At 45.9% G+C, this 25,485-nt stretch overlaps 2 protein-coding genes across 3 annotated transcripts in view; both read right to left on the reverse strand.

Annotated features, from left to right (window-relative positions):
- ALK (ALK receptor tyrosine kinase) overlaps positions 1 to 25,485 on the reverse strand; it is a 751,299-nt gene that overhangs the window by 237,579 nt on the left and 488,235 nt on the right. The window lies entirely within an intron of this gene.
- Positions 1 to 25,485, reverse strand: part of GALNT14 (polypeptide N-acetylgalactosaminyltransferase 14) — a 63,242-nt gene that overhangs the window by 9,052 nt on the left and 28,705 nt on the right. The window contains exons 2-9 of the mRNA XM_019613452.1: positions 20,160 to 20,339; positions 12,538 to 12,605; positions 10,733 to 10,798; positions 8,789 to 8,910; positions 4,699 to 4,786; positions 3,965 to 4,049; positions 3,039 to 3,142; positions 552 to 678 (exon numbers count right to left, since the gene is read on the reverse strand). Coding sequence (XP_019468997.1) covers positions 552 to 678; positions 3,039 to 3,142; positions 3,965 to 4,049; positions 4,699 to 4,786; positions 8,789 to 8,910; positions 10,733 to 10,798; positions 12,538 to 12,605; positions 20,160 to 20,339 — 840 coding nt within the window. The remainder of the gene's footprint in view (positions 1 to 551; positions 679 to 3,038; positions 3,143 to 3,964; positions 4,050 to 4,698; positions 4,787 to 8,788; positions 8,911 to 10,732; positions 10,799 to 12,537; positions 12,606 to 20,159; positions 20,340 to 25,485) is intronic.

Below are 25,485 nucleotides of genomic sequence, written 5' to 3' on the forward strand. Positions count from 1 at the left end.
TCCCTCCAGGATTTTACTCCACCTCAGCCACCCGTTTCAGCACTGGATTCAGTCCCTGTTCCTGGGTGTGAGGCCAGGTCTCCTTCAGCTGGGAGGTGCAGCCCATCACGCTCCTACTCAATCTGTCTGCTCCTTGCTGAGAGGCACCGGAGCCATATTTTCTGGTTCAGCTAAGTCACGCTCAGCTTCAGGCTAAGGTCACTGGGTACTGACAGACATGGTTGGCAGCCTGATTTCAGGGCATTATAAATGTTTTCTTATGACCTTAGTGTCTAAAACATTTGCTGTTGCAGTAGCTAGGACTGAGAGAGCTGCAGAGCCTGTCCTTTCATTTCCGTGGCAATGAAAGGAACCGCGTCAGTGTCCTACTTCTGTCATATTCTCAACACTCTAGAAATCCTAAGGGAGACAGTTGTACCAGCTCACTATGGCTCATGAGATTCCTGCCCATGGGTATTTCACATTTTTTCAATCAAGCTTTTCTCCCCACCTCCCTGCAAGGCAGCAGTTTATTATTCCTCACAAAAATGAAGCAAACCCCAAACACCCACTTGATGTATGTATTGGCGTTCCCCTCTGGAAAGACATATGGATGTTTCTTCCGGAAGACGTGTCCAACACGGCTGCAGGGAATGATTTCCAGGCTACCTCCACACATCCACACACGGAAGGAGATTTCTACAAGAGAGGCAGCTTCAGCATTTCCTGTTTCTGTCATAGAATCGTTAAAACTGGAAAAGACCACTAAGATCATCACGTCCAACAGCTGACCCACTCCCACTATGCCCACTGACCACATCCCTCAGTGCCACATCTCCACAGTTCTTGAACACCTCCATGGATGGTGACTCCACCGCCTTCCTGAGCAGCCTGTGCCAGTGCCTTACCACTCTTTTTGAGAAGAAATCTTTCCTAACATTGAACCTGAACCTCCCCTTGCACAGCTTGAGGCCATTCCCTCTTGCCCTAAAGCAGTCTGAATCTAGTGTTATCTCTCATTTCATCCTCTGCCACATTAAACTGGGGTAAATCAATTACCAAAGGGGCTTTCATAGGCTCAACTCTTGTAAAAGTGTACTTAAAAGCTTCTTGCAATCTGAAGTTCACACAATAAAAATCTGCTTGTAGCACCCCAGGTGCTATCGCAGTAAGGAGTCCCTTTACATATAGCCCTGTTCACATTGGAGAACCATCCTGCAGTTTTGCACTCCCATAATGACCTCTGTAATGCCCACAGTAGTGCAGCTTCTCTTCATGGGACTGCCAGTATTACTGGAGAGCCCATGAATTCTGTGCATTAATGATGACAGCGGTGGGTCATTATCTTTATGATTCTAAGGCTGGTTGTACAAAGTGAACATCACTGAGCCTCTATCACCTGCCCCCAAAAGAGCAGGAGCTTACTCTGCCTAGCACATATGCTAATGTTGCAGATCAACAAGATGCACACGTTTCCAGGAGCTGAGGCCAGTGACAAAAAGGATTATTCCAAAAATCTGGACAAATTGCCAGTATGGGTAACATCTTCTGGTGTCCCAAGCTGCTCCATGGCTGTTCAGTGGGGCCCTGCTGGAGGACACCTTGCTTGTGGCGTGATTCATGATCAACACCAAAAGTTATAGGGCTCCTGGCAGGGAGCTGGATGAGATCCTAGTTGCGAGGTGGCACAGGCAGCAGAACGGCTGCTCTACAGGGTCCGTCTGGTCCCAGCAGCTGGGAAGCTATGAATCTGCAGCTGTATCATCAGACAGTCATACTTAGAACCAGCACAAAGAAGAAATGAAATAAAAAGGCTTCTGCAGCTCTGTATATCCTGTTTTGTGATCTGTTGGCAGTATAGAGCTATACAGAAAAAATGTCTGCTCCAAAGCCACGAACTGCTTTTCACCACATGATGCCACATAGGATGAGCAATAACCATGCATAAGGAGCATTGGATATATTGCTGGGATTGAGATTCCTAGAGAGAAATGCTGATGTCCTACGGAGCTGGCTGCTGTTGGAGACCAGCAACAAGCAGAGTTGTGTAGTGGGTCAGCGGCAGCACATCTTTACATCTACAGTTCCCTTCTTGGATGCTATTTTGGGCTATCAACCCAGTGAGGAAGGCAGGAGGGCTGCAGTCAGTCCCTGCTTGGTTTCCTTGGAGGAGCAGATGCTTTGGGTCAAACCAGTGGCAACACACCCACTCACAGAGAGAAAGGATGAGGAAGAGCAAACCGACTGAGCAATGAGATATAAATAAATAAAATATGCTGGAGGAAAAAGGTGTGTGAAGCAAACAACAGTGCCAGGCAGAGGGTGGGATACTGCAAAGCAGCAGCATCTGTTCCCTTGGATGGCTGACAGCACTGCTATATGCGTTAAGAAAGAAGATTTTGCCTTCCTTGCTAGCTGTACTCCCCAGAGGTGTGAGCTATTAAAGCCAGATTTGGATCTGCCTCTCTGACATCAAGTGTCTCCTCCTCTTCTCAGAGGCAGTCTATTGCTCTGATCTGCAGCATTGCTGCGGCTGCAAAGTGAGAACAGTCTGGCCTGATCAAGCTCTTAGCAATCCAGGATAAAGAGCCATGATACCCTGACACCAGTCTGCATTGTGCCCTTAAAGTTACTGGTGCAGGCACTCTGCAAATTTAGGGAGGCAGCGATGCCTCAATTCATGGCTTTGAAGTGCTATCTATCATCAGACATCAGAATAAGACACATCTTAGCTTTATTCTTGAGAAAATAGGATCAGGAAGAAACAGGGGAGTATGTGCGGTGTGCTCTCATCTGCTGGTAACACTAAAGCTGAGAACTCTGTGGTTCAGGATATTTCCCTATAGAAAATCAAAGGATCATGGAAGACAGAGAGTCCTCACTTCCCACCGTTCTTGGTTGTAGACCTCTTACCCATCTGAGACTGCAAGCTATGAATGTAAGTGAGGGAAACCATGCAGAGCACTCAAAGCAAAGCCCCAGCTAACATCATGTCTACCTGGCATGACTCTGGAAATAGAACCAATCTTGCAAGGGTGGGAGGAAGAAGGGCGACTCACCAAAGTTCTCCCCGCCCCAGATGTCCATGGCGTTGTCATACTTCCCCAGGTGGTTGAACCAGGCTTTATCGATCACAAACAGCCCCCCAGCAATAATGGGAGTCCTGCAGGGTAGGGGAAGCAAGAGAAGTGCCTGGATGTGCAGAAGAAGCTCTTCCTTTAGCCTCTTCTTCCATCATCAGGACGTTAACTGTGTACTTCCTTCTTACCAAATGAGAACAGTAAACCTCAAAAAGCATCAAAGCCTTTCTTTCAGCTGCCTCAGTATTTTGCTGTCAATCATAAATTGCCTGGCATTTAATGACTGGCTAATGCACCCATCAGCACAACTCCTACAAGCCTGAAGTTCACAGCCCTGATTGCAGGCTTCAGCATCAGAAATGCACTTAACGCTTGGTGGGTTATTCACATGATGGTACTCTCACAGGATTTTTTTGTCTGCAGTCAGTCCATTAAGAGCACAGTTCCAGAGGGGAGGGCAGGACAGAGCCAGCTCAGAAGGGCTTTTTAAAAGCCATTGCTAGCTGTTTGGTCTGTGTTTCAAAACAGGGATATTTTTTACTCTTTGGATGAGCTAAGAAAAGCTGTGCTGAGATGGCACAGGGGAGGATGGCAGGGCAGACCCAGAAGAGTCTTGCTCTTTGCTGGGACAAGTCTCATCCTCACGTGCTCATCTCATGGGACACAGGCACTTAGGATGCCTTAATGCAGGCTGCTGCACCGAGGAAGTCCCTGTAGTACCCTGCATGGCAAAGCAAGCAAAGCTTTGCACTCCTATGAGCTCCTGGAGCCCTGAGGACCCCTGCTCCAGATCTCCCCTCTGCCATACACCACAGCACTTCACAGCTGGGGATATAGGCACAAGGGCTCCCTTTGGGACGAGATGCCTGTCCTGACCCACGTTCCTCTTTCCCCTCTTGACTTACTTAATGGGTTTGGTAGGATCAAGTCGTTTGGCTTTCTGCTCTGGGGAAAGCTGCTCCCATTTGAAATGCAGGCTCCAGTCAAAACCTAAACCAGTGCAGAGAAATACCTTAGGGAAATTAGAAATGGGCATGGACTAGGAAGCAATTCAATCCGTTCGGCTACAAAATCCATGTTGGATGAAATATTTTGTCCACTTTTAAATTTCTCAAGCCAATGGAGATAGAGCTCTTGGGAAAAGAGTCCAATGACTAATGTATTTTATACTACATATGAAAGAGAAACAACACTTTGCATTACAATTGCAAAGTCAAGCACATGAAAAGCAGGAAAAGTCAGAATTAAATCTGCTGTCGAAACCTTGCTCTTAGAAGGCATCCTTGTCCCCCCATGCACACAGATGCACACTGTCACGGATACTGCATGCTACAAATAGCACAAGCATACTAATAAGTGCTACAGTCGCAACCTCTGTTTTTTGCCTAGAAATCCCCCATTTCCTCAGCATCTGGGCTCTCAGTGCTGCAAAGGGTGGTTTTGAAATGACCCTTTATCCTGCCTGATTACTTTTTCCACTGTAGCAAACAATAATCCTCACGCCATCTCTAAGCCAGCCTGAAAATGACACAGGGAGCACTGAAGAGTGCAGATACACCTTGAGCAGGATAGCTGAAACCTACAGCACAGCTCAGAGCCATGCTTATAATATGGGACATGGCCCGTGGTGCTCACTCACCGCCTCTGAGATCTGAGGAAGCTGCCACATAGGCAAAGGTATCCAAGTTGATGATGTCAATAACAGGGCTGACCACCCGTGTGGGGTCCTGGAAAGCAGAAACAAAAGGACCTGTGACTTCAGATCACGCCATTCAGCAACTGGCCAATGGGTGGCCCAGTCTCTCGGATCCACCAAGCAGATGGAAACTTCAGTGGAAATTTTGGTGGCTTGGTGGCTTGTTATGGACATGTGCCCATCACTACCTCCTCCTCCACTGTCACACCAGTTCAAGCCAGGAATGAATGGAAGCAGTGGAGCTTCGGGGCATGTCACCAAGAGAGGGTGAGCAGGTGGGCACCTGGGCAGAGATGTGGCTAGCAAAGCCTCTGCAGGATGCAAACCTCTGTCTGCCTTTTGCACATTCATCGGTGTATTCCCCTCTCACCTCCCTCAAGTACACTTCACTGAATTTCAAAAGTCACGTAACAAATGGGCATTTGAAATGAGGAAAAAAAACCACAACTGGCCAAGCAGCATAACCACACTGTGTGTAATCATAGGAAATTGTTGAATGCACAAATTAAAGGGATATAGTCGTAGTTTTGCCAGAGGTGTGAAAGGGTTAAAACAACAACAACAACAACAGCACAGAAACAACTGCAAGTTATTTTAAATAGTTGGTGGTGATTTAATTAACATCTTCTTATGGGCAAAGAAATTATACAAAGAGTTACAAACAAAAACAGCTACAGGAGGAAGACTGACAGCTTTGGCTGCTCTCTTATCTCCCCTTTCCTTTTCAAAAATTCCAAACTCCAATTATACCTCAAACTTCAAGCTCTCGCCCTCACCAGATCAAAACATTTTTCACAGCTATGCAGAGGAAAGCATCTGAGCACGCACATCCTTGCTCTCACTCTCTGAAAAGGCTTTGTTTTAGAAAATGCTCCTAACAGAAAGCACTTGAGTGCAGCTAGAAGAAGGAACCAAATGCCACAAGCTGTGCTGGGGACTTAGAATCGTAGTACCGTGAATGACAGAATGGCTTGGGTTGGAAGGGACATTAAAGCCCACCCAGCCCCAACACTTGCCATGGGCAGGGCTGCCCCCACCAGCTCAGGCTGCCAAAGGCCCATGCAACCTGGCCAACCTGTGCAAGGCAAACAACCCACCAAATCAGCAAAGTTTGCTGCATCCACATGTTGTGTGAAGGAGCTCCAGCCCAGAGACAAGCCACTCGCACACAAGAGCAATGAAACCATCAGAGCTTTTGTAGTTGTCCTTGTCCACCCATGTGGACACCAACACAGGCCATGGTGTGGAGGAACAAAGAGTGGCTCCCACCCCAGCAAGGACACTCTGCCCATCTTGCTAGTTCCTGACCAGCACACAGATCAGCCAAAACCCCTTCATTGCAGGCATACCGTGACACTGCTCAGCACACCCTTCATGTTGGTTGAAGGCAGGGTAAGGCTTTAAACAAAGACAATGAAAGCAGAATAGCAATTACTGTATGCACAGCACTGGGAATGGATCGTATCTGGTCATTTGAAAACTGCACCTCAAGCAACTTACTAGTGAGCACTTCTAATGAGCCCATGCTACTCCCGGTTTCAGTTCCACTCCTGCTCATTACATGACACAGCCTCTTACAGGAAAATTCCCTTTACCTTCTGACTGCCTAAAATATTGCAAAAGTTTGACTTTCAGCCCTCTCCATGACTCACTTTCCCTGCCATATAACGAGGACATTTATATTTGCTTACATTCCATGAAGGTGTCTCTGATCCTCAAACAAAAAGCACTGTGTGCTCAGGAGCACAGTGCTGCTGCTGTTATTTACGTGGGGCTGAACACCAGATCTTCATATAGGTAGCTCCAACCTTCTGGTTTTCACTTGCTCTTCAGTTTAGGATCGCTGCCATACCAGGACGTGCTAATATCCACAACATTCAAATTTTCAATTCTCTTTCACATGAAACTCTCAAAAACGTAAGAATGCATTTCTTCAGTGTATATTTCAAACAAACAACATTATGAAACTAATCGAACAGCACAAAACTCTAAAAACTTCCTTAAAATAAAGCAATGTGTTTTAACAGTAAAGGACATTGACTACAGCTTGTATCCCAGCTTTATGGCAGCCACCCATTTCTTCCAGTGGTCAACAAAAAGAGCGAGGAGAGAAGGTAAGGTAAGTAAGGTTGCTTTTCATCTGCCTCCTCTACCCTAGGAGAGCACCAAATTGTGGGAGCTGGAAGTGGGAGGTCACCATTCATTGCTTCATCCCACCAATGTTAGCAAATCCAGTTTTGAGGTATGCTCATTGATTCATACCATAAAAATATTGTAGGCTCAATAATTATAGCTTTAGCCACGCTATTCAATTGAAATGTGACGTTAATGGCTTCAGATATATTTGTTCCCTAAGTAAAAACAAAAGAGATGTGCCCACACACTCACAGTCATACACTCACAAACATGTTTTTTGCAAAAGAGCCACAGCTGCTGCGGTTTCTTTGGACATGCACCATCCTGGGCACAGACCTGCATTCCTGGAGCAGGCACATGCCCCTCTCTGCCCACACAGACCCTTTCACTGGTTCTTGGGCCTTCTCTCTTCTCTTTGCACGAGAAAGAAAAAGCCAAGCAATTCACAGGGTGACTGGTAATGGGGAGAGCATCGGCTCAAGATGGTTACTGCTGGCTTACTTGAAACTCCAGAGCCAAGCTGACTCGTCCTACCTGTGACATGGTAAGAAAATGCTCGTGTAAGAAGGCTAATCCTTATCGCAGCAGGGACCCGTCTCTTGGGCACAGCCTGAAGGTGGCAGCAGTAACATGTCATACAGCCCATTGATCACTACGTAACCCTGATGCCAAGGACAGCTGCGGTGGGGTTGGGCAGGAGGAAAGCAAGGACCTGTTGCCCTCACCCTGCTGCATCTACAAGCAATTAAAAAGCAAACAAGCAGGACTGAACGGAAGCAAAGCACCCTTTCAGAAATACTTTCCATGCTGGCTGTCAGACACGATGGCACCACTGCTACTATGGTACATGAAAATCCCTGTAAAGAAGTTGCAATGGTATCTAGATTCACCCACCCCACAAAGCTGCATCAGAAAGCTGGCTTTCAAGTTGGGTTTCACAGCTCATGCTCTTGAAATTCCACAGGAGTTGTGAGCAATAACACAAAAATGCCATTTTCATTCCATTACTATTTACCTGCAGCACGATAGGACAGCCTTCTAACTGAGGTTGGGACCTGTTCTGTGCTGAGTGTGCCAGCAACACCAACAACCCTTGCCCAGCAATGGGCCCTAACCTGCTGCTGTTCAGATTTCTCCAGAACCCAGTGCCTTGGCTTCCTTCCTTGCTTCATCCTTTTGCTCCTCAGCTGCCCCTATATCAACACCATTCACTAACTGTAAAATTACTGTCTAGCTAATACTAGCAATAAGGAGCAAGAGATGGAGTAGCAGTGGAGGAACAAGGCACAGCAAAGGGACATGACCATCCATCCATGCCACAGCTAGAGGTTTTCTCACACCCTGCCATGCCCCAGGCTGCCGGCACAGGGCTCGTGCTGACTCGAGTGACAAGGCACCACTGAGCCTCCTCATGCACATCCAGCTAGCGCTGCCGACTCGGTGAAAGGCAAGTGTCATTGTCTGCTCAGAAATCAGCAGAATTTAAATCCTATTAAATCAATTTATTAGTGCTTAATTTGCATGAAATTAAATTCGGCCCCTATTCAAGGAGCCGTCACTCCTTTAAATCATTGGCACTGAGCATTTTTACATGAGCCTAATTAAAAACCCTGCTGGAGCCCAGCCCAGCAATTCCCCTTTCAAGGCTCAATCCATGCTTGCGAAGTCACGGCGCTACTGCCCCAGGAGACACCCCATCCCACCTGACCACACGCACTCCCACCTGCCTGCTGGTTGGAAAAAGACCTGGAAAGGTTATTTTTGGCACCCCAAAAGCTCCTTGTTTTCTTATTCAATGCCTGCACACAGTTGGACAAAGTTGGGTGGTGATGGCTATTAGGAGAGAAGAGGGGATGAACATCCCCTAAGGATGGTTCTGGTCCCTGGGGACACTCACCTCCTTGATCCTCTGCAACAGTGGGAGCAGCCAGTCCTTATTCACCTCACAGTGACTGTCCAGGAAGGTCAGGACTCCTGCTTGAGCCACATCTGCCCCTTGAATGCGGGACCGGATCAGACCTGCTCAGGGACACACCACATCAGCTGCCTCCAAGTTGGCTGGGCAGTATCCTCACATAGTCTTCTGGAGGCTCCTTACACACCCCCGAGGGCTTTGACTCAACTAAATCCCATTCAGATAAAATATGGTTCAGGTTCATCACCCCCTTTCCAGCACCACGAACTGTGCGAGCCATTTCCCAGTGTCACCAAAGCAAATAAAAAGTTCCACTTGCATCAATAATTTATGGCATTCATGCCAAATCTTAAATTGTGTAACTGCCTCCACTGTTCCAGGGCAAGACAGAACTTGAAATGCTTCAGAACATCTTCAGAAGACAGAAGGGAACCTAAAGTCTTTCCCCTACTCATCACCAGCTCACATGTGGTGAGACCAATTCCACAGTAGGACCATGGTTTCCAGTGCCCCTAATCCCTGTGTTAAACCCCCTGCACAGCTCTTAGTGAGGAGATGAGGGTGGGACCATTTGAGGCCATAATTGCACCTCTCTTGGATTACCAATTTGGGATCTGCTGACCTGCTGCTCAATGGGAACATCTTTTCTGCCAAGGAAAGAGGATCTGCTCTCCAGGTGCTAAAAGCCTTCTTGGCTCAACAGGACCCTGATGGTGAATGCATGGTCCTTAGGAGCTGGACTGCTACATGAGTTTGAGAGGAAAGAATGAATAAAAGAGGGAGATCAGAAAACCCATTATTGCCCATATGAATTTCAGACTGGTCTCTTTGGCAAGATCACTGTTATTGAAGACACTCTACAGGAAATACATTTAATAATATAGAAATCAGTTGGCTTTTCATCATTTCTCCTGTCCTGTGGCCAGTTCTCAAGTGAGCTTCAATGGAAGGGGATGATCTATTGGCAAAATTAAGGACATATGGGGTGCTCAAGGGGAAAAAAGCCTCTTGATGAAGAAGAAACAGGGGCAATGTAAGGTGAGATAGCAGCAAATAGAAAGAGATGGGGGTTGTCAGGGGGCACACCTCTGGGCCGTGTGGAAGGTCACAGACTTTCATATTAAAATTCCATGTAGGAAAAGGACCACGGAACAGTCTTTGAGTAGGAGGAAGAGGGGCAGAGGTAACAAAGCCTGGAACAATCCCATGTTTGCCCAGGTCAGCTCCTGCAATGCAGTTTAGGTGGACACTGCATCCACCCTGTGCCTTCATAAATACTAGTGGGGTCCTGAGGGAGGCAGCTTCAATGATGAGCAGGTTCAAGTAAGCCCTTCAGGCTGAGCTCCCAAATCCTGTCTAGGTTGTGCAGTACTAATACCTCCAGCTCCGTCCAGTGCTGAGGAAGACCATGTAAGCATATGAGCATGTACCCAAATCACAGAGGAGGGGAAGGTGGAAAGAAGCAGACTCAAAAGGTTGCAAGAAGTAGCCCAGTAGAGCATACATTCATCCTCCATATAGCCTTTTTAATATTAAAAATATAATTAATTACTTTTTTTTTTTAATTCCCACAGAAGCAGCAGGAGTAGTTCCCATCTCTTTCATTAGTACAACCATCTTTAAAAGAAGACTGGAGGCTTTGTTTTGCCTGTTCTAATTTTCTGGGTAATAAGCTACAGCTGAGCCATCTTAGATATCTTAATAGAACCTTTTTTTTTTTTCAGGGACGGGGGGTAAAATGCATACCAATTCCCAGCCCTCTCTCATGTCTCCTGTAAACCGTGCTTTGCCCTGTGCGCTCCATCCACTGGAATAGCTGCCCTCTCTGCCCACCCGCTCCATCACTCTCTCATCTCCCAAAGCCTGGGTTCCTCATCCAGGCCAGGGTGACCAGGGTGAGCTGGGGTTCAGGATGTTGGCCCTTACCTTCACGCTGTCTGTTCCGCAGGCATTTCACCTTGGGTAGCTTGGCCAACAAGCGGCAGTCATCAGCTTTGGAAGCACAGAAGGGAACAACATCACCAATCAGCACTCAGGTGGTCACAAAAATGGCCCCCACACCCTGAGCAGCAGCTCCAGCAACAGCCCCAAGACCACCCAGACCTGAGGTCCTGTGATCCCATATGCAGCTGCCTTCATCGCTCCTTGGCTGACTTTCCATCAGCATGGGAGAGGAAGACCGAGCAGGAGTTGGACTGAGTACATGGGCAGGAACACCCAGCTCAGCACTCTGAACTCACACCCCATGCATGCACTCCAAACACATTTTTCCTACTCCAGCAATCTTTTATTTGCAGATACATCATCTTACCAGTATCCACCACGACTTATACATGGAGCTGAGGTTATCTGCATGCAGCAAAAGAGTAAAGGCAGCAGAAGTTTGCTACATATATACAATGGAAACTTGATGGGGATAGTGGGAACTCACATGCATGTGCCAACTGCATGATGAACAACTGTGTTCCAGTGAACAAAAGGTCAAAGAGTTGGATTCCATGACCTCTGTGGGTCCCTTCCAACTCAGAATATTCTGAGAGGCTGACAGTGGTGAGAAATAAGTCATCACCGGGCATGAGATAAAAGCACCTGTTGCTTAGAGTGGATTGCAGGGAAAACTGACCATGTGTTTATATCATATTATGCAAATGCATACATCTTATGTAAATGTATGCAAAACATATACTAGGAGGCTCAGACTATGACAGGAAAGAAGGGGCCAGATGCAAGACAGCTGAGAAGAGTTGATTTCATGCAGCAAAGAGTTTCCAGACTTGCCCAGCCCAGCCTCCAATTTGCTGGAGTGGCTCTCAAACTCACCACAGCCACTGCTGGCCATTGTTCTGCTGATTCTCAGGCAAGGCATCAACGCCAGAGATAGACAGCCAGTAAGGGAGTCTGTTGTGAAATCTGTTCCTAACATCCTCCAAGGTGGTACCGATTTAGCAACAGTCAACTCAATCAACGTGTAATACCTTATCCTTTTCATGCCTGAGATTTTTTTTTTTTTTTGAGCTCTTACTTTGCAGCTGGGTCTTCCATTTGCTCATCACACCATCAAGTTCTTTAGCTGAAGACAACCAGAGTCATTCCCTGAGAGCTCACACGGCCTCAGCTATGGACTTCTGCTGGAGACTGGACCAACTGATTTCACAGCAGTCACCCTATTAACCATCAGGATACAGCAAGAGGATGTGGGCTGTGTCATATACAGCACTATAGGTGAGGCATTTCAGAAATTGGCAGCTCATGAAGAAAATCCTATTCCACTCCTGTTTACGGCAGTGAAAATCAATCAGAAACTTCTGGCCACCTACAAAAATGTGTGCAGAGTATATGCTGGGGGCCAAATACTCATGGGAAAGATGGAGAGAGCAGATGCATGCCCAAGTGCCAGTGGTATGAGCCCAAAATTGCTCCTGGCTGCAGCTGAAAGCCAGATCAATCATACCTTCAGCACAGTACAGCTAGGTATGGATCAGATTCACATCTACTAGGCATAAAAATGATTTGTCATGTGTTTTTCCTGTATTACTGTCCTTAGAACAAATTTAATCGTCTGGAATTTGAATTTTCCACGTAGCTATGCAGACATGGGGCAACAGGATTTCCTATCCACACCTACAAAGCTTTAAATTTCCTTTCTTTGCAACAAACTCTCTCAGCAAAAATCTGGACCTCACACAACCCCTTTCAGCTGGGCAGCCCACTTCTAACAAGGGGTCACTTACGATCGTCGCTGAAGTCATCCACCAGTATGATTTCATGGATGAGGTGCACTGGGGTGCGGTTCATCACACTAAAAGACAAAGAGAGAAAAATCTTTGGCAGTGTTTGACCAACTCATCAGCTCAGAAGATGGGGAAGAAGAGCTTGGGAATCAGTCTTTGCAAAGGAATGGCCAGGCTTGTGGTTCTAGAAAGACTATTGAGAGAGAACCCAGAAACTGGTTTCTGCTTCAGTAACCTGTATTGCCAAGCTATCAGCTGCCCACAGCCTAATCCAACAGGTTAGCATCTGATATTCTTGGGAAATAGATGGGATTCACCCTTATCACCATGGTGAGCAAAAGAGAGCAGCCCAGAACACCTGGAGGAAGAGGCTTCATCTACATGCAAGTTGCACCCAATTCGCTTTCTGTCACCTTTACACCTCTAATTGGTTTAATGACACAGTGCCCAATGCCAGCCACGCCAACACAGAGAAAATAACCCAGCTAAAAACATCATGACACAGCTCACAGCTATGGCAGGGCAATTGTTTTTATCACTGACATAGTGGTGCTTCAAGGGTTGCAGAGAGGATAAGAGCAGAGTTGTAGCCTTCCAGCTCCATGAAAGAAAAGCTGGAGGATGTGGTCCACAGCTCCCTCCACATGTACAGTCACTGCAAGGTGTGTCTGAAAGCTACAACCTTCCTTTAATTATATCAAGGTGATTTTCTTGTATTATCATTAAAATGACTGGACCTGATCTTCCCCTTTCTAGCACAGCACAGAAGTCAGCAGAACTATATATACGTAAAATCCCCTGCTATCAAGGGCTAAGGCTGAGCTCTTGAAGCACTGCCCTCTGGGCTTCCCAAAATCTCTTAAATGCTGTGTCTGGATATTGGTAACACCAGACACTGCCACATGCAAACACTTATTAACAGGTTTCCCCAGCTTTTCAGGCTCCCAAGCCCCAGCAAAAAGCTGGGGAATCTGGAAAACTGTGTTCCTATTCCAGACCCCAGTGGGGAGTGCTGCAGAAGGCAGAAAAAACAGGGACCTCGGTGGTCTCACAGCACTGGACACCTAAGAACGTTCATCAAAAGGACTGCATGGTGCCATATGGTATGGGACATCCCCATGGCTGTCTGGGGCAGCTGTCCTATTTCTGTCCCCTCCCAGCTCCTTAATGACAGAGCAGTAAGAGAAGTTGGGAAGTCCTTGACTTTGTGCAAGCATGCAAGCACTGCTCAGCAACAAGTGCAACATCCATGTGTATCAAAGTTGTTTTTCTCCTAAACCTCAAACACACCATCACACCAGCCACTATGAAGAAAGTTAACCTTATCTCAGCCAAAACCAGGACAACCTCCAAGCCCAGAACTACTTTCCCCGCAGTGACTCTGGAAACATATTCTCAGCCTCATCCAGTTTCAGGACCTGGACATAGAATCATTAAGGTTAGAAAAGACCTCTAAGATCATCCAGTCCAACCATCACCCCATCACCACCATGTCCGCTAATTCCCACACTTCAGACATTTCTCTCATTAAGGTTTCGGGGGGGGAGAGAGGGGAAGGAAAGCTAGGGCACACAGAGCCAGTTAGATGTGCTGTTCCCACCTGTCAAGTGTGTTTTAATTATTATTATTAATAGGTTTGTTATTTAAAAATATATATATATATCCCCATATGTGACAGCTGAGTTCAGCAAATTACCATGGCTGAGAGTCAGCAAGGGAGAGACAGGAGAGCAATATCACGCTCAGTGGAATATTTAACAAGCACTGATTGCCTGGAAACCTAACTTGGTGAAACCTGCAGGAAAAAAAAATAGCAGCCTTGTAAAAAAGCCAGCAAACCTCCTGCTGAGAGTGGAAGTGAGGAGGAGTGAGTAGCATGAATATCCAAAGCCTGCATTCACCCAGCCTCCTAAGCAGCTTTGGCTATCAGAAGTGCAACGTGGGGGTGAACTCTACAGGGAAGTGATGCCTGTGAGGATAAGTCAGTGAAAGCCACTACACTGGGCTGTATTTGCAGATCTGAGCACTTAGCAGTATTTGGTGCATTGGAAAAATTACCCAGGGCACCCATTTATGAAAGAAGAACCAGTAGGGACAGCTTTCAAGGAGTGCCTGCAGTGCCAGCAGCCTGGGACAAACCCTGTTCTTCAGGTTGCCATCCCATACATTGGAGAGGGTGCCCCTAATGCTGTGCACAACACCTTCAGCAGTGGTGGTCACCACTGTATCCTGTCTGGGCATCTTCAGCTCACCTTGGGGCTCCCTGCCCAAAACTAAGTTCTCACATGCTTCAGGTTTCACAGCTGAAGGCTTTGCCATTGACCACCACCTGCTTTTATTTTTCATGCAGTCTCCATAAAGGGTGCCACGGGGTGGTGAGATCTCCTCCAGTTAACTGCAGGCATCTAAAATGTGGGACTCCAGCAAGTTTACCTCTTAGTTATGGAACGCATCTTCCAAGCATGGATCACCCCAGCTTAAGTTAGTCAAGTGGAAGCCTCTGTTTGTTTTCCCTGTGTGATTAATCCCATTCAATTGATTTGGAGGAGTGACACCATCCTAAAGCCCAACTAAGAAAACTCTGAAGAGTGTGTTCCAGAGATCTATCACAGCTTTAAGGGACCTGATGTTCAGTGATTTCTGTGGGCTTTGGACTCATTACCACCCTTTCCAATATGTCCAAAGCCATCTGAAGCCCCAAATGGCTTTCCAGCAAAGCCAAATTCACATCTCCATCACTTTTTCTACCTTCTTCAGCAAGGACTGGAAAACAGAGACACTGAATCCTTCACATTTTTGACATTATGGGAATTTTTTAAAGACAGTCTACAAGGTATTTTTAAAAACTTAATACCAGCTTTTCTACTTCACGGAACTTTGCTTAGCTTTGATTTTGTTGTTGTTATTCTATATTTTTATCTTCCTTTGTGTGTGTGTGTGTGTGTGCGCGCACTTTCTTTTTCTTTTGCATTTATATGGGTAAAATCCCAAGGCAATATTATAGTGCTTTGAAGTCCTTCCATTATTTATAGATTTTCTTCTCCTTGAAATCAAACGTAGGTAGATTTGCTGCAGTGATGGATATTCTAGCAAATCAAAACAGCTTTTAAGTTCTGTGGAGCTCGAGTGCACAATACTTTCTTTCTTAAACCGCTCTCAAAAAAAAAAAAAATCATGGCTTCTAGTGCTTAAGCTTATTCAACCCATTAAGAACGGATTCTCTGCTGAATTATTGCAAAGTTAGTATGGAAATTTTCTTTGTTTCAGTGGATTGAGCAGATATTATGCAGCTGTAACCATACAGAGTTTCACACTAAGTTTTCACAATCATATCCAGTTCTACTCCTCAGCGTCTTATAGAATCATAGCATGGCTTGGTTGGAAAGGATCTCAAAGACCATCCAGTTCCAACACTGTGCTACAGGCAGAGTTGCCAACCACTAAATCAGGCACCAGCTCAGGTTGCCCAGGCTCCATCCAACCTGGCCATGAACACCTCCAAGGCTGGGACATGCACAGCCTCTCTGGCCAACCTGTGCCAGCACCTCACCGCTCTCTCAGTGAAAAAATTCCCCAACATTTTGTTCAGATCCTTTCCAGTCTGCCTAGAGACAAGCATCAGATCCAGCAACTCCCATTCCAAACAGCTACCATGCAAATCTCATCTTGACTCATAAAAAGTGTTTTCACAGAGCGGTTCAAACTCTCTGACAGAAGGTTGACATTTTTTTTCTTTTTTGGTCACCCAAAACACTAGTTGCTTTGCAGAGGTGGCTTGTGGACATTAACCTCTGAACCTGTTAATTCTCTCCATGGCAACACAGTGGGACTTAGGGAAAAATAAAAAAGAAGGGAGAAAAACAGAGAGAAAGCCTTTGGGAGTAAAATTGAGCCCTGGAGGGACCAAAGGTCACAATTATCAAAATCAGGACGAGAGCACGGAGAGGAAACGCTCACCAAAATGAACTGCTTCAATAACTGAAAATGACTAATTATGGAGGTAGAGAGACTTCACACCAAGAATAACCATAATGAGCTTTGATTACACTGCAGCTCTCACATTTTATTCTTTCAAATACCCACCACACTCTTTGAAATTCAAGAGTTCTCTTATGTTAACATCAAAAGGTAAAAGTGCTCTTGGCACTGTGTACTTAGTCACTGTGAGAGATGATTAGCAAATTAAAAAAAAAAGTCCAGGGCTTAAGCAAAATAAATAAATAAATAAATAAATAAAATACCCTAAAGTGCTAATTATACAGTTTCTGAGAAACACCTGGCTTATTTTTGCTCCTTTAATCAGCCTTACTTCAGTTATGGCACAGAATCTGTACAGTGCTACATGCTGTTGGAGGAAGGAGATGTTGGCTCTGCTCTTTCTCTGTTTTGAGAGCATTGGAATGCAGGCAAGGTATCTGCACGTGAGCAGGAGTGAGGTGTTGGTGGTGCAGAGCATCACCCTTCTTTCTTGCAAGTGCCAGGAAAGTGACAGGTGTAATATTCTACCCTCTAATTAGGGATCTAAATATTGGATGTGGTATTCACAGCACTCACACTGGGACGCCTGCCAAAGGACATGCTTTGGTTTGTCAGCACAAGGTAAATAATGAAGCCTCCCTGTTCCTGCTCTGAGGTCTCCAGCTGCAAATCTGAGGAATAAATATATGAATAAATCAATCTCCTCAGTGGAGAAGGGTGGAGAGAGAAGGAGAAAAAGACACTGAAATTATCCCTAAAACGGGTCTCTGTATGGCTGCTTCTTCCTGTCGTTCCTCCTGGAGTTTACCCATGCAGTCCCACTCCATGGAACTGAAGAGTTACCATCTTTAATGCAATGAGCCTCAGAGCTGGACATAGGTGAAACTGAACGAGATGCAAAATAAGAGACTTACTCGAGGTCACTCCAAAAGTGAGCAGCTCCAATAAGAACCCAGCAGTAGTTTCCACAAATGTGAAGAACCACTTTACTATTCACCTCCCTCTGGCCAGTTCTCTTCTGTGTTATGATACTCAGTCCTTACTACCTGGGCACTTCCAGGTATAGCAAGCATAGCTGCATACACATTCACAGATGCTGACAACATCATCTGCAGAGATTTGGGCATACCATTAGCTTAGCTTTTGTTGTTTTTTTCTCATTCTTCCAACTGGCAAATGGCCAGAGAAAAGATCAGGAAACCTTTAATTAATCCATTATTCCACACAGCCCGCTGGCTTTTCTCAGCAGTCTGGATGACGCAAATGGCTCCTCAGCAAAGTGTAGCAAACGCCTGTGACGTGTCTGGTGTAAGGGCTGCTGCAGGGGCTGCATGCTGGCATCTCTGCGTCATGGGCTAGAGCATTGCCATCCCTATCAGGAGCCAAGTGCAACCATGGAACCTGCTATGCACCTCAGCCTCAGTGCGTGTTGGGCTTTTGGGATCCCAAGTTAAGCCATAGGAATAGCACCATCCCTCCTCTTTATACATGGTCCTGTGAGAAGTGCTCCCTGGCGCCCTGGTTTGGACAAGCCCAACGATCACCCTTGGCACAATTCCTTCCTCCTGCAACTGAGGTTAATAGGCAGCGTTCGTTTTGTAGCAGAGGGGGAAACTTAACTCACTCAGGAAACCAGGTGTGTAATCCCAAATCTTCCACCAGCTGCCAACAATCACCTCTCCATTCCTCACCTGTCACCTACGTTATATGAAGAGTGCACCATGGAGATGTAGTGATGAGAATGGGGACAACTACTGCATGCAGTGATTGGCAGTGTTTTGAGCTACTTAATCACAAACTGTTCCAAAAGGCATGAAGCAGCTACAGGAGGACATGGTTGGTTTTGTCTGGCCAATGGAAAATGATCCATGTTGTTACAGCCACCGTGGGATGGAGTTATCTGGAAGACCTAATTAAACTAAGCATTTGCTTCTACAAATCAGTCAGAAGGCACAGCAAATGAACCCACAGAGAATGAAGAGGCAGATGAACTCTCAGCTGGGTCCAAGCATAGGCAGAGAGATGGCAATACAAGCACAGTCATGGCCAGAGGGGAGCAGGGCAGGAGCCACGTCACGAGGAATACTTGCTACTAAGGGTTGGAGGGATCACAGCAAATCCCAGAGTGCTGCTTCCAGGAAGAAAACAGGAAAACTTGTTGCTGGGAGGTCATCTCCAAGCCACAGGGACTAGGAGAAAAAGTGCCATTTCCTAAAGGCCTGCTCATGAGTGCACAGCATGGCAACTACAGAGAGGCAGGGGGTACCCAGGCATAATGTCTAACATCTCTTATGTGGCCGCATCATTCCTGATCATAATTGCCAGGAGAATGAAGTGCCAAGGTATGGGAGAGACGAGACTAAAGTCTGTCCCCACACTTCCCACATTATAGATGCTCTAGAAGACTGTGCTTGACTTTGCCTTACCATCCCTATTACAGTGGAGTCTGGAAGATGATAGCTCAAAGCAGGGCACTGTAAATCTAAAAGAAAAAGTTCAGCATGAAGGAGCTGGTACATAATATAAAGAGTCAGTGCTGTGCACACCCAAAATCCACTCACCCTAAACAGAGAAAGCAGTAATAGGTTATTAAGTGTGAATTGAAGGAGATGGGATTGGGCAGGAAACCATAAAGCAAAGCAGGAATTCAATTTTAGGACTGTCAAACTCGCCTGTGGCATGGAGTGCACCCACCTGAGGATGGATGCTGCTTCTAGAGGAGCGCTCATTGAAGATATGATGGTGAACACAGCAGGGCTGAAATCTTGGCAAACAAGAGCTACCCCTATGTATCTACATGACCTTAGAGCTTACAGCTTGTTGCTAACCAAGTCTTCACTATGTGAGCATGGAACACACCTGTAAAATATTCATTATTGGCAGACAGCAGAGAACATCCCAGCTTTCCTTAAAGGAAGATCCAGCTGAGACCTGGACACAGGCCTCTTGAAGGTGTGATGGACACATTTCATTACGTCTCCCCTCAAGACAGCTTGCAGCAAGGCACATGCTGGGATTAAACACTGATTTTTAAAGTCTGCAGTGAAAATGAAGCCTTGTCTCTAATCCACTACAGCAAAATCCAGCCAAGAACAAACTGACAAATTAAAGAATGGCCACGTTCCCAGAGCACTCCAAAGTGCACCCAGAAGAGAACAGAAACCATCCTTGAAAATCTTGTCTGCATGTGTACTATTAGAGCTTCTCAATTAGTAAAGCCTTTCTGGCATTGGATGGCTCAGTGGAGAAGCTCAAGCAGCAATACCAGAGCAGAGATTTGCAGAATGATGGCCACCCCTAGGCAACAGGGACGGCACAGAGCTGAGCACTGGTACCCAGCTGCATTTAAAAGCTGTTATTCCAGGCTCTGTAATAATCTTTTGCCTCTCCCCTTAGAGAGCCCAATACTAGACCCTGAAAAGCAAGCACAACTATTTGCTTCCTGAGCACCTCTCTGTAAAACCTACTTCTCTGAGACCAAATTTCATGCTAATTTCCCCTGGTAATTGTGATCATAGCTGGTGGGTCTATTCACTTTGCTGCAGTGAGTTCTGCAGCATTCTGCCTTTCTTCACAGAAAGCTCAAGCCTACTCACCCTTTCTAAAAGCATTTACAACTATGCTTCAGGAGACAGAGAGCTCACCTCCGAATGGTCCTCAGCAGAGTAGACCTGGCCTCGTTGTGGAAGGTGATGACAATGCTGGTGGGAGGGAGATCCTGGCGGTAGCGCAGAGTTGTACACCTAGGGAGAGAAAGAGGAAAAGGGCCTGCAGGTGCTGAAATCCAAGGTGGGATGTCATGAACACAAGAAGAGCAGAGTGTTCTCCAGCACACACTAACTCAGTTGTTGCTTTCTGATTGTTTTACTCAAAACACTTTCCAAATCATGTCTTCGCTTGACCAAGCCATATTTCTCATAACTACACAGTCACCAACCTCCCAAAAAATCATCATTCATCCAATTATAATGCAATGTCCATCTTTAAAGGACCCCAAAGGTGCACGCCCACTCTGCATGCAGGAGAAATGTTGATAACATTGCTCCATGTGGCAACACCTTCATCCATCAAAGCTACATCTCAGAGATGCAAATATGTTTCTGAATTACTAACCAGCACCAGGCCATGCCCTTCTGTATATCAGAAATAGTGCAGTCATCGGAACTAAGGAGTTGATCATCCCTCTGTACTTGACAGTGGTAGGCTGCACCTCAAGTGCTGTGTTCAGTTTGGACCCCTCACTACAAGAAAGACATCGAGGTGCTGGAGTGTGTCTAGAGAAGGGCACTGAAGATGATGAAGGGTCTGGAGCACAAGCATTACAGGGAGCAGCTGATAGAATGGGAGTGTTCAGTGTAGAGAAGAGGAGGCTCAGGGGATACCTTATTGACCTCTACAAAGACCTCAAATGAGGTTGTGGTGAGGTGGGGTTGGCCTCTTTTCCCACATAACAGTAACAGGACAAGAAATAATAGCCTCAGGTTGTGCCAGGGGAGGTTCAGGTTGGATATTAGGAATAAATTGTTCTCAAAAAGAGTGGTGAGGCAGTGGCACAGGTTGGCTGATGGGGTCACCATCCCTGGAAATGTTCAAGAAACGTGGAGATGTGGCACTCAGGGACACAGTCAGTGGGCATGGTGGGGATGGGTTGGCAGTTGGACTTGACCTTAGTGGCCTTTTCCAACCTTAATGATTCTAAGCTACTCATCTCATTGACCCCTTGCATTGCTCAGCAATGCACTGCAGCTGAGTTTTCCCAACCTGACATCACAAGAAGCAAACTGCTCTTGCTGCTCTGTGCATGGGAGAGGCTCTCACTTGCTTTGCAGAGCTGCAGTGACAGACGGTACCACTCGTTCTCCATGTGCTATTTATACACAATTATCTCCCAGCTGTTTTGAGCTGTGTGTCCTTCCACTCACTTCCAGTACGAGGCGGGGGAGTCTGCGTAGCTAACAAGAGAAGCTATTTCAGGAGAAGAGCAAAAGAGGGTGGAAAATACCGAGCCATCAATACGTTACTACAATAGTTAAGAAGCTAATAAATAATGCTCCAGGGTATGTATCAGCCACTCATGGGAGAGCTGGGGATATTGCACACCAGCTGAGCCCGTAGCGATGTGCTGAGAGCTCCCTGTGCAAGGCAACTTGTCTTTAAAACTCCAGATTTGTACATGCTGCGTCAGCCCAATTAGACCTCATGCAAGTAGAAAGCACTAAAACTTCATTCACAAGCACATCCAAAGCTCTATGACTCGCCCCTAACTTCTGTTCAATGAGGCTTGTAACATCCCAAAGATGGGATGGATGACTGCGCTGCCACTACTGCATAGGCAATGGACACTGCTGCTTGCACGCCCTGCATTACACGACATTTGTTTCCTCCCATTGGCCCTCTTCCTGCTTCTCACCCCCCCATTTTAACAACAGCTACACATTCTGGCTCCTGAGAAAGCAGATTTCAGCTTAAGTGGTTTTTTGGCACTTGCTTGGGTAATAAAAACCACAGCTTGGAAAAGCATTAAATCCACCATGTCCAGAATTATTTTGTGTGACAATTACATCTGGGGTAATTTCAATTTAATACCTCACTGCAAGTGCAAATTGCAGTATGCAGCCCTAAAATTGCTGTAATAATGAAAATAAACCTGCTAAGAGCTGCCTGTGCTACCTCAGGCTGTCACTGGATAAATGTTTTCTGCTGCTTATGGTATTTCATAGGTCACCCAATTGCCAACAAGAAAAAAAAAAGAAGCATAAAACCCCACCCACAACATTTTCAGGAAACAAAGAAAGAAAGTTTGAAAGATTTTTTTTTTAAAGATTGTTCCTTAAAAAGAAAATTACCCTCCCAAAAAATGTAATAACCTCATCGCTTATCTTTGCAGTCTGATGAAGCTTACAGGCTGAGGTCATTTAAAATTGAGTTTTAAAGTCTTGCAGCAGGACTGGGGAGCAGTGTTAGCACTGCAAGTGCTAGCAGGAATGTGCAGCAGCCTGCAAGGCCGGAGCTGCAGTCGCTCAGTGGAGCTGGAGGGGCTCAAACCACTCAAGAGAGAGCATCCACATGTACAGACTATTCTGCCTTTATCCCAGAAGCCAAGAAGTCAAGCTTTCATTTAACATTAAGTTTCACTTTTCTATGGTTTATTTCCCATTCCAATTTGAAATAAGTTCAAAATTAAAGTTGTTACATCACAGGAGCTGCAAAGACCTCTTGCAAAATCCCAAACTTGGGCAGTGCTACAGCTGAGGGCACCTCAGCACCTCGCAGACCTTCAAAGACACTGTTTGAAGACATTTCTCTTGGTTTGTTTTGACCCTCCTGCTCCTGATCAAGTTATCAAACACTCGCATAGACTCAATGCACAGCCAACACTGCATACCTACAGGTTTTCCTGACGTGAAACACACCAACTTCAACCCATTTTGCATTTAAATCGGCTCATAATGCTCCTCATCACCCCAAAGCCTGTCTTGGAAACACAGAGCAAGCAGCCCAGTGATAACAGCTTGACTGGAGACCAACTCTGCACCTAAGCCTTTCTTGGTCCATTCCTAGCCTCATTTGGAGCGTGCTTTTTCCTTGACACTTGCCATCCACTTCCAACGTGTTCTCTACATATTAGTTTTGAGCAGCAGATGGAACTACACATTGTGCAACCCCCTCTTTTCTCCTTGAAAACGTGTGGGAGAATGGTCTAGCCAGCATGCACCTCAGACTGTTTGGGTTTGCCTCCACGCTGCAGCCACGGGGCTCACATCAACCCTCTCACATCAACCTAGAGAACAGAGACCTGACATCTCAAACAAGATGCATTCACACATATGTTGGTACTTTACCAAAAGGATGGGAGCCCTTCTGGAAATCAGTAGCAGTCCATAAGTGAAGAATAAAGCCAAGAAGAGCTTTCTCTTATCATATTTTTATCATAGAAACTAGCTCAGCACTCTGTAGGCTTGGTGCGTTCATTGTAATTCCTCTCTCCAGGACCTCAGAGGAAACAGAACTGAGTACTGACAACCAACCAAGTGTGAAAAATGGATCCCTCAGAGAAAAATTAAAATTGCTGCAGAAGGAAGGAGCAATCCACCTGGTGTAGGAGAGCAAACAGTGGCCTTAGAGGTGGGAGGAGAGCCCCAGCTGTCTTGCCACGGCCAGTACCGAACATGCCCAGGCTCAGCACACCCATAGGGATGGTAGGACATGCAGGCACCTTGGGTAACAACTCTCTTTCAGTCACCACTTTGTGCCCTCCAGAGGTGGGAAACACAATACTTTTCACATTACAGCCAATATATGAGTCACATCCAACAGTGCTAATGGGATGTGACAGTTCAGTGTGCACACAACACCTGTTCACACAGAGAGGTCAGCATTGCCTTCTTCAGGACATGTCACCCCCATAACTATTTTTGGTTCCTCTTGAAAATCCCCGGTCAAACAGACCACTTGGGATGCAAAAAGGTTTGACCAAGGGGGAGAACACACGGTGCAGCCTGCAATAAATATTCAGTAGTGGTTAACATCAGATCTGACAAGGAATTATTTGGTATGTGTTAACTAGATGCAGTGGGATAATACTAAGGAAGACCATCAGGAAAACACTGCCAGTGTCCCAAACCAGTTTGGACTATAGAGTAAATTCCCAGAAGAACACGTTCAAGCAAGGCAAATATAAAAACACTACAAAATGGACAATAAAGAAGAATCCCCAAAGCTAGAAGATGCAGCCACTGCTGGAGGTCTCCTCAGCCTCTGAGGGAGATGTACTACCGAGCCACCAGCACTAGCAGGGAATCAGAGCTGCCTGAATGGTCATCACTCACACTGCCTCCAGGAAGTTACAAAAGATACTGGAGTTCAAAGCAAAGAGCAGGTTGGCCAAGGAGGAGATTTTCTTATGTAGCTCCTGGCAGTTGCAGCAGTGTTATATTTAGCTGGTGCGCAATTACTTTTCTTTTAAGTTGCTCCCTTTTGGTTTTCTTTCTTTCCTTCCTACTTTTTCTTCCTTCCTTCCCTTTCTCTCTTTCTTTTCCCTGAAAGATGGATAACAAAAGAATTACTCTAACAGCTGCATTTGAAGAAAGGGAGAAAAGCAAGAAGGAAAAAAAAGCCTTCTGTGCACATGATGTGCTGCTTGCTTGTGAACTGACAGACAAGTTGATGCATTAATAATTTATTAACAATTCACTGGATTTTATTCTTTGGAAAAGGGGAGGAGAATAAAAAGAATCTACTCAAATGGAAGGAGAGAATAATATAGCTGCATTCAAAACCAAGTTAAACAAGATTGTACATCTTGATTTTCAAAGAAGCTCATGAATATTTCAGGATTCTTGGGCCCTCCACACTGACTCAGGGCCTATATTGTTTTTCCAACTCATTGTGATTTAATCTGGCTCAGCACCATACAGCCAGTTGCTTACTCCCTCCCCACGCAGTAGGATGGGGGAAAAAAATGGGAAATGAGCTGAAAATGGGAAAAAAAACAACTCATGAGCTGAGATAAGGACAGCTTAATACAAAAGCAAGAAAAGGAAAGAGAAACAATCAAAAATCATCAACAATAGAAAGAATAAGTGATGAACAATACAACTCCCACTACTATCTGACTGATGCCCAGTTGGTCCCTGAGCAATGGCAGCCTCCCTGGCCAACTCCTCTCACGTTATTGCTCAGCATGAAGCCATATGGTTGGGGACATCCCTGGGCCAGTCTGGGTCAGCTGTCATGGTTCTGTCCCCTTCCAGCTCCTTGTGCACCCCAAGCCCCCTTACTGACAGCGCAGCACGAGAAGTTGGCAAGTCTCTGACTTAATGCAAGCACTGCTCAGCAACAAGTAAAACAGCATTATTCTCATCCTAAAACTAAAACATGGCAGTGTACCAGCTATCAGGAGAAAATAAACTCTATGTCAGATGAAACCAGGACACCACCTTTCCTTTCCTAGAATTGAGGCAATGAGGG

This window comes from Meleagris gallopavo, chromosome 2, assembly GCF_000146605.3.
Source record: "Meleagris gallopavo isolate NT-WF06-2002-E0010 breed Aviagen turkey brand Nicholas breeding stock chromosome 2, Turkey_5.1, whole genome shotgun sequence".
NCBI classification, from domain to species: domain Eukaryota; kingdom Metazoa; phylum Chordata; class Aves; order Galliformes; family Phasianidae; genus Meleagris; species Meleagris gallopavo.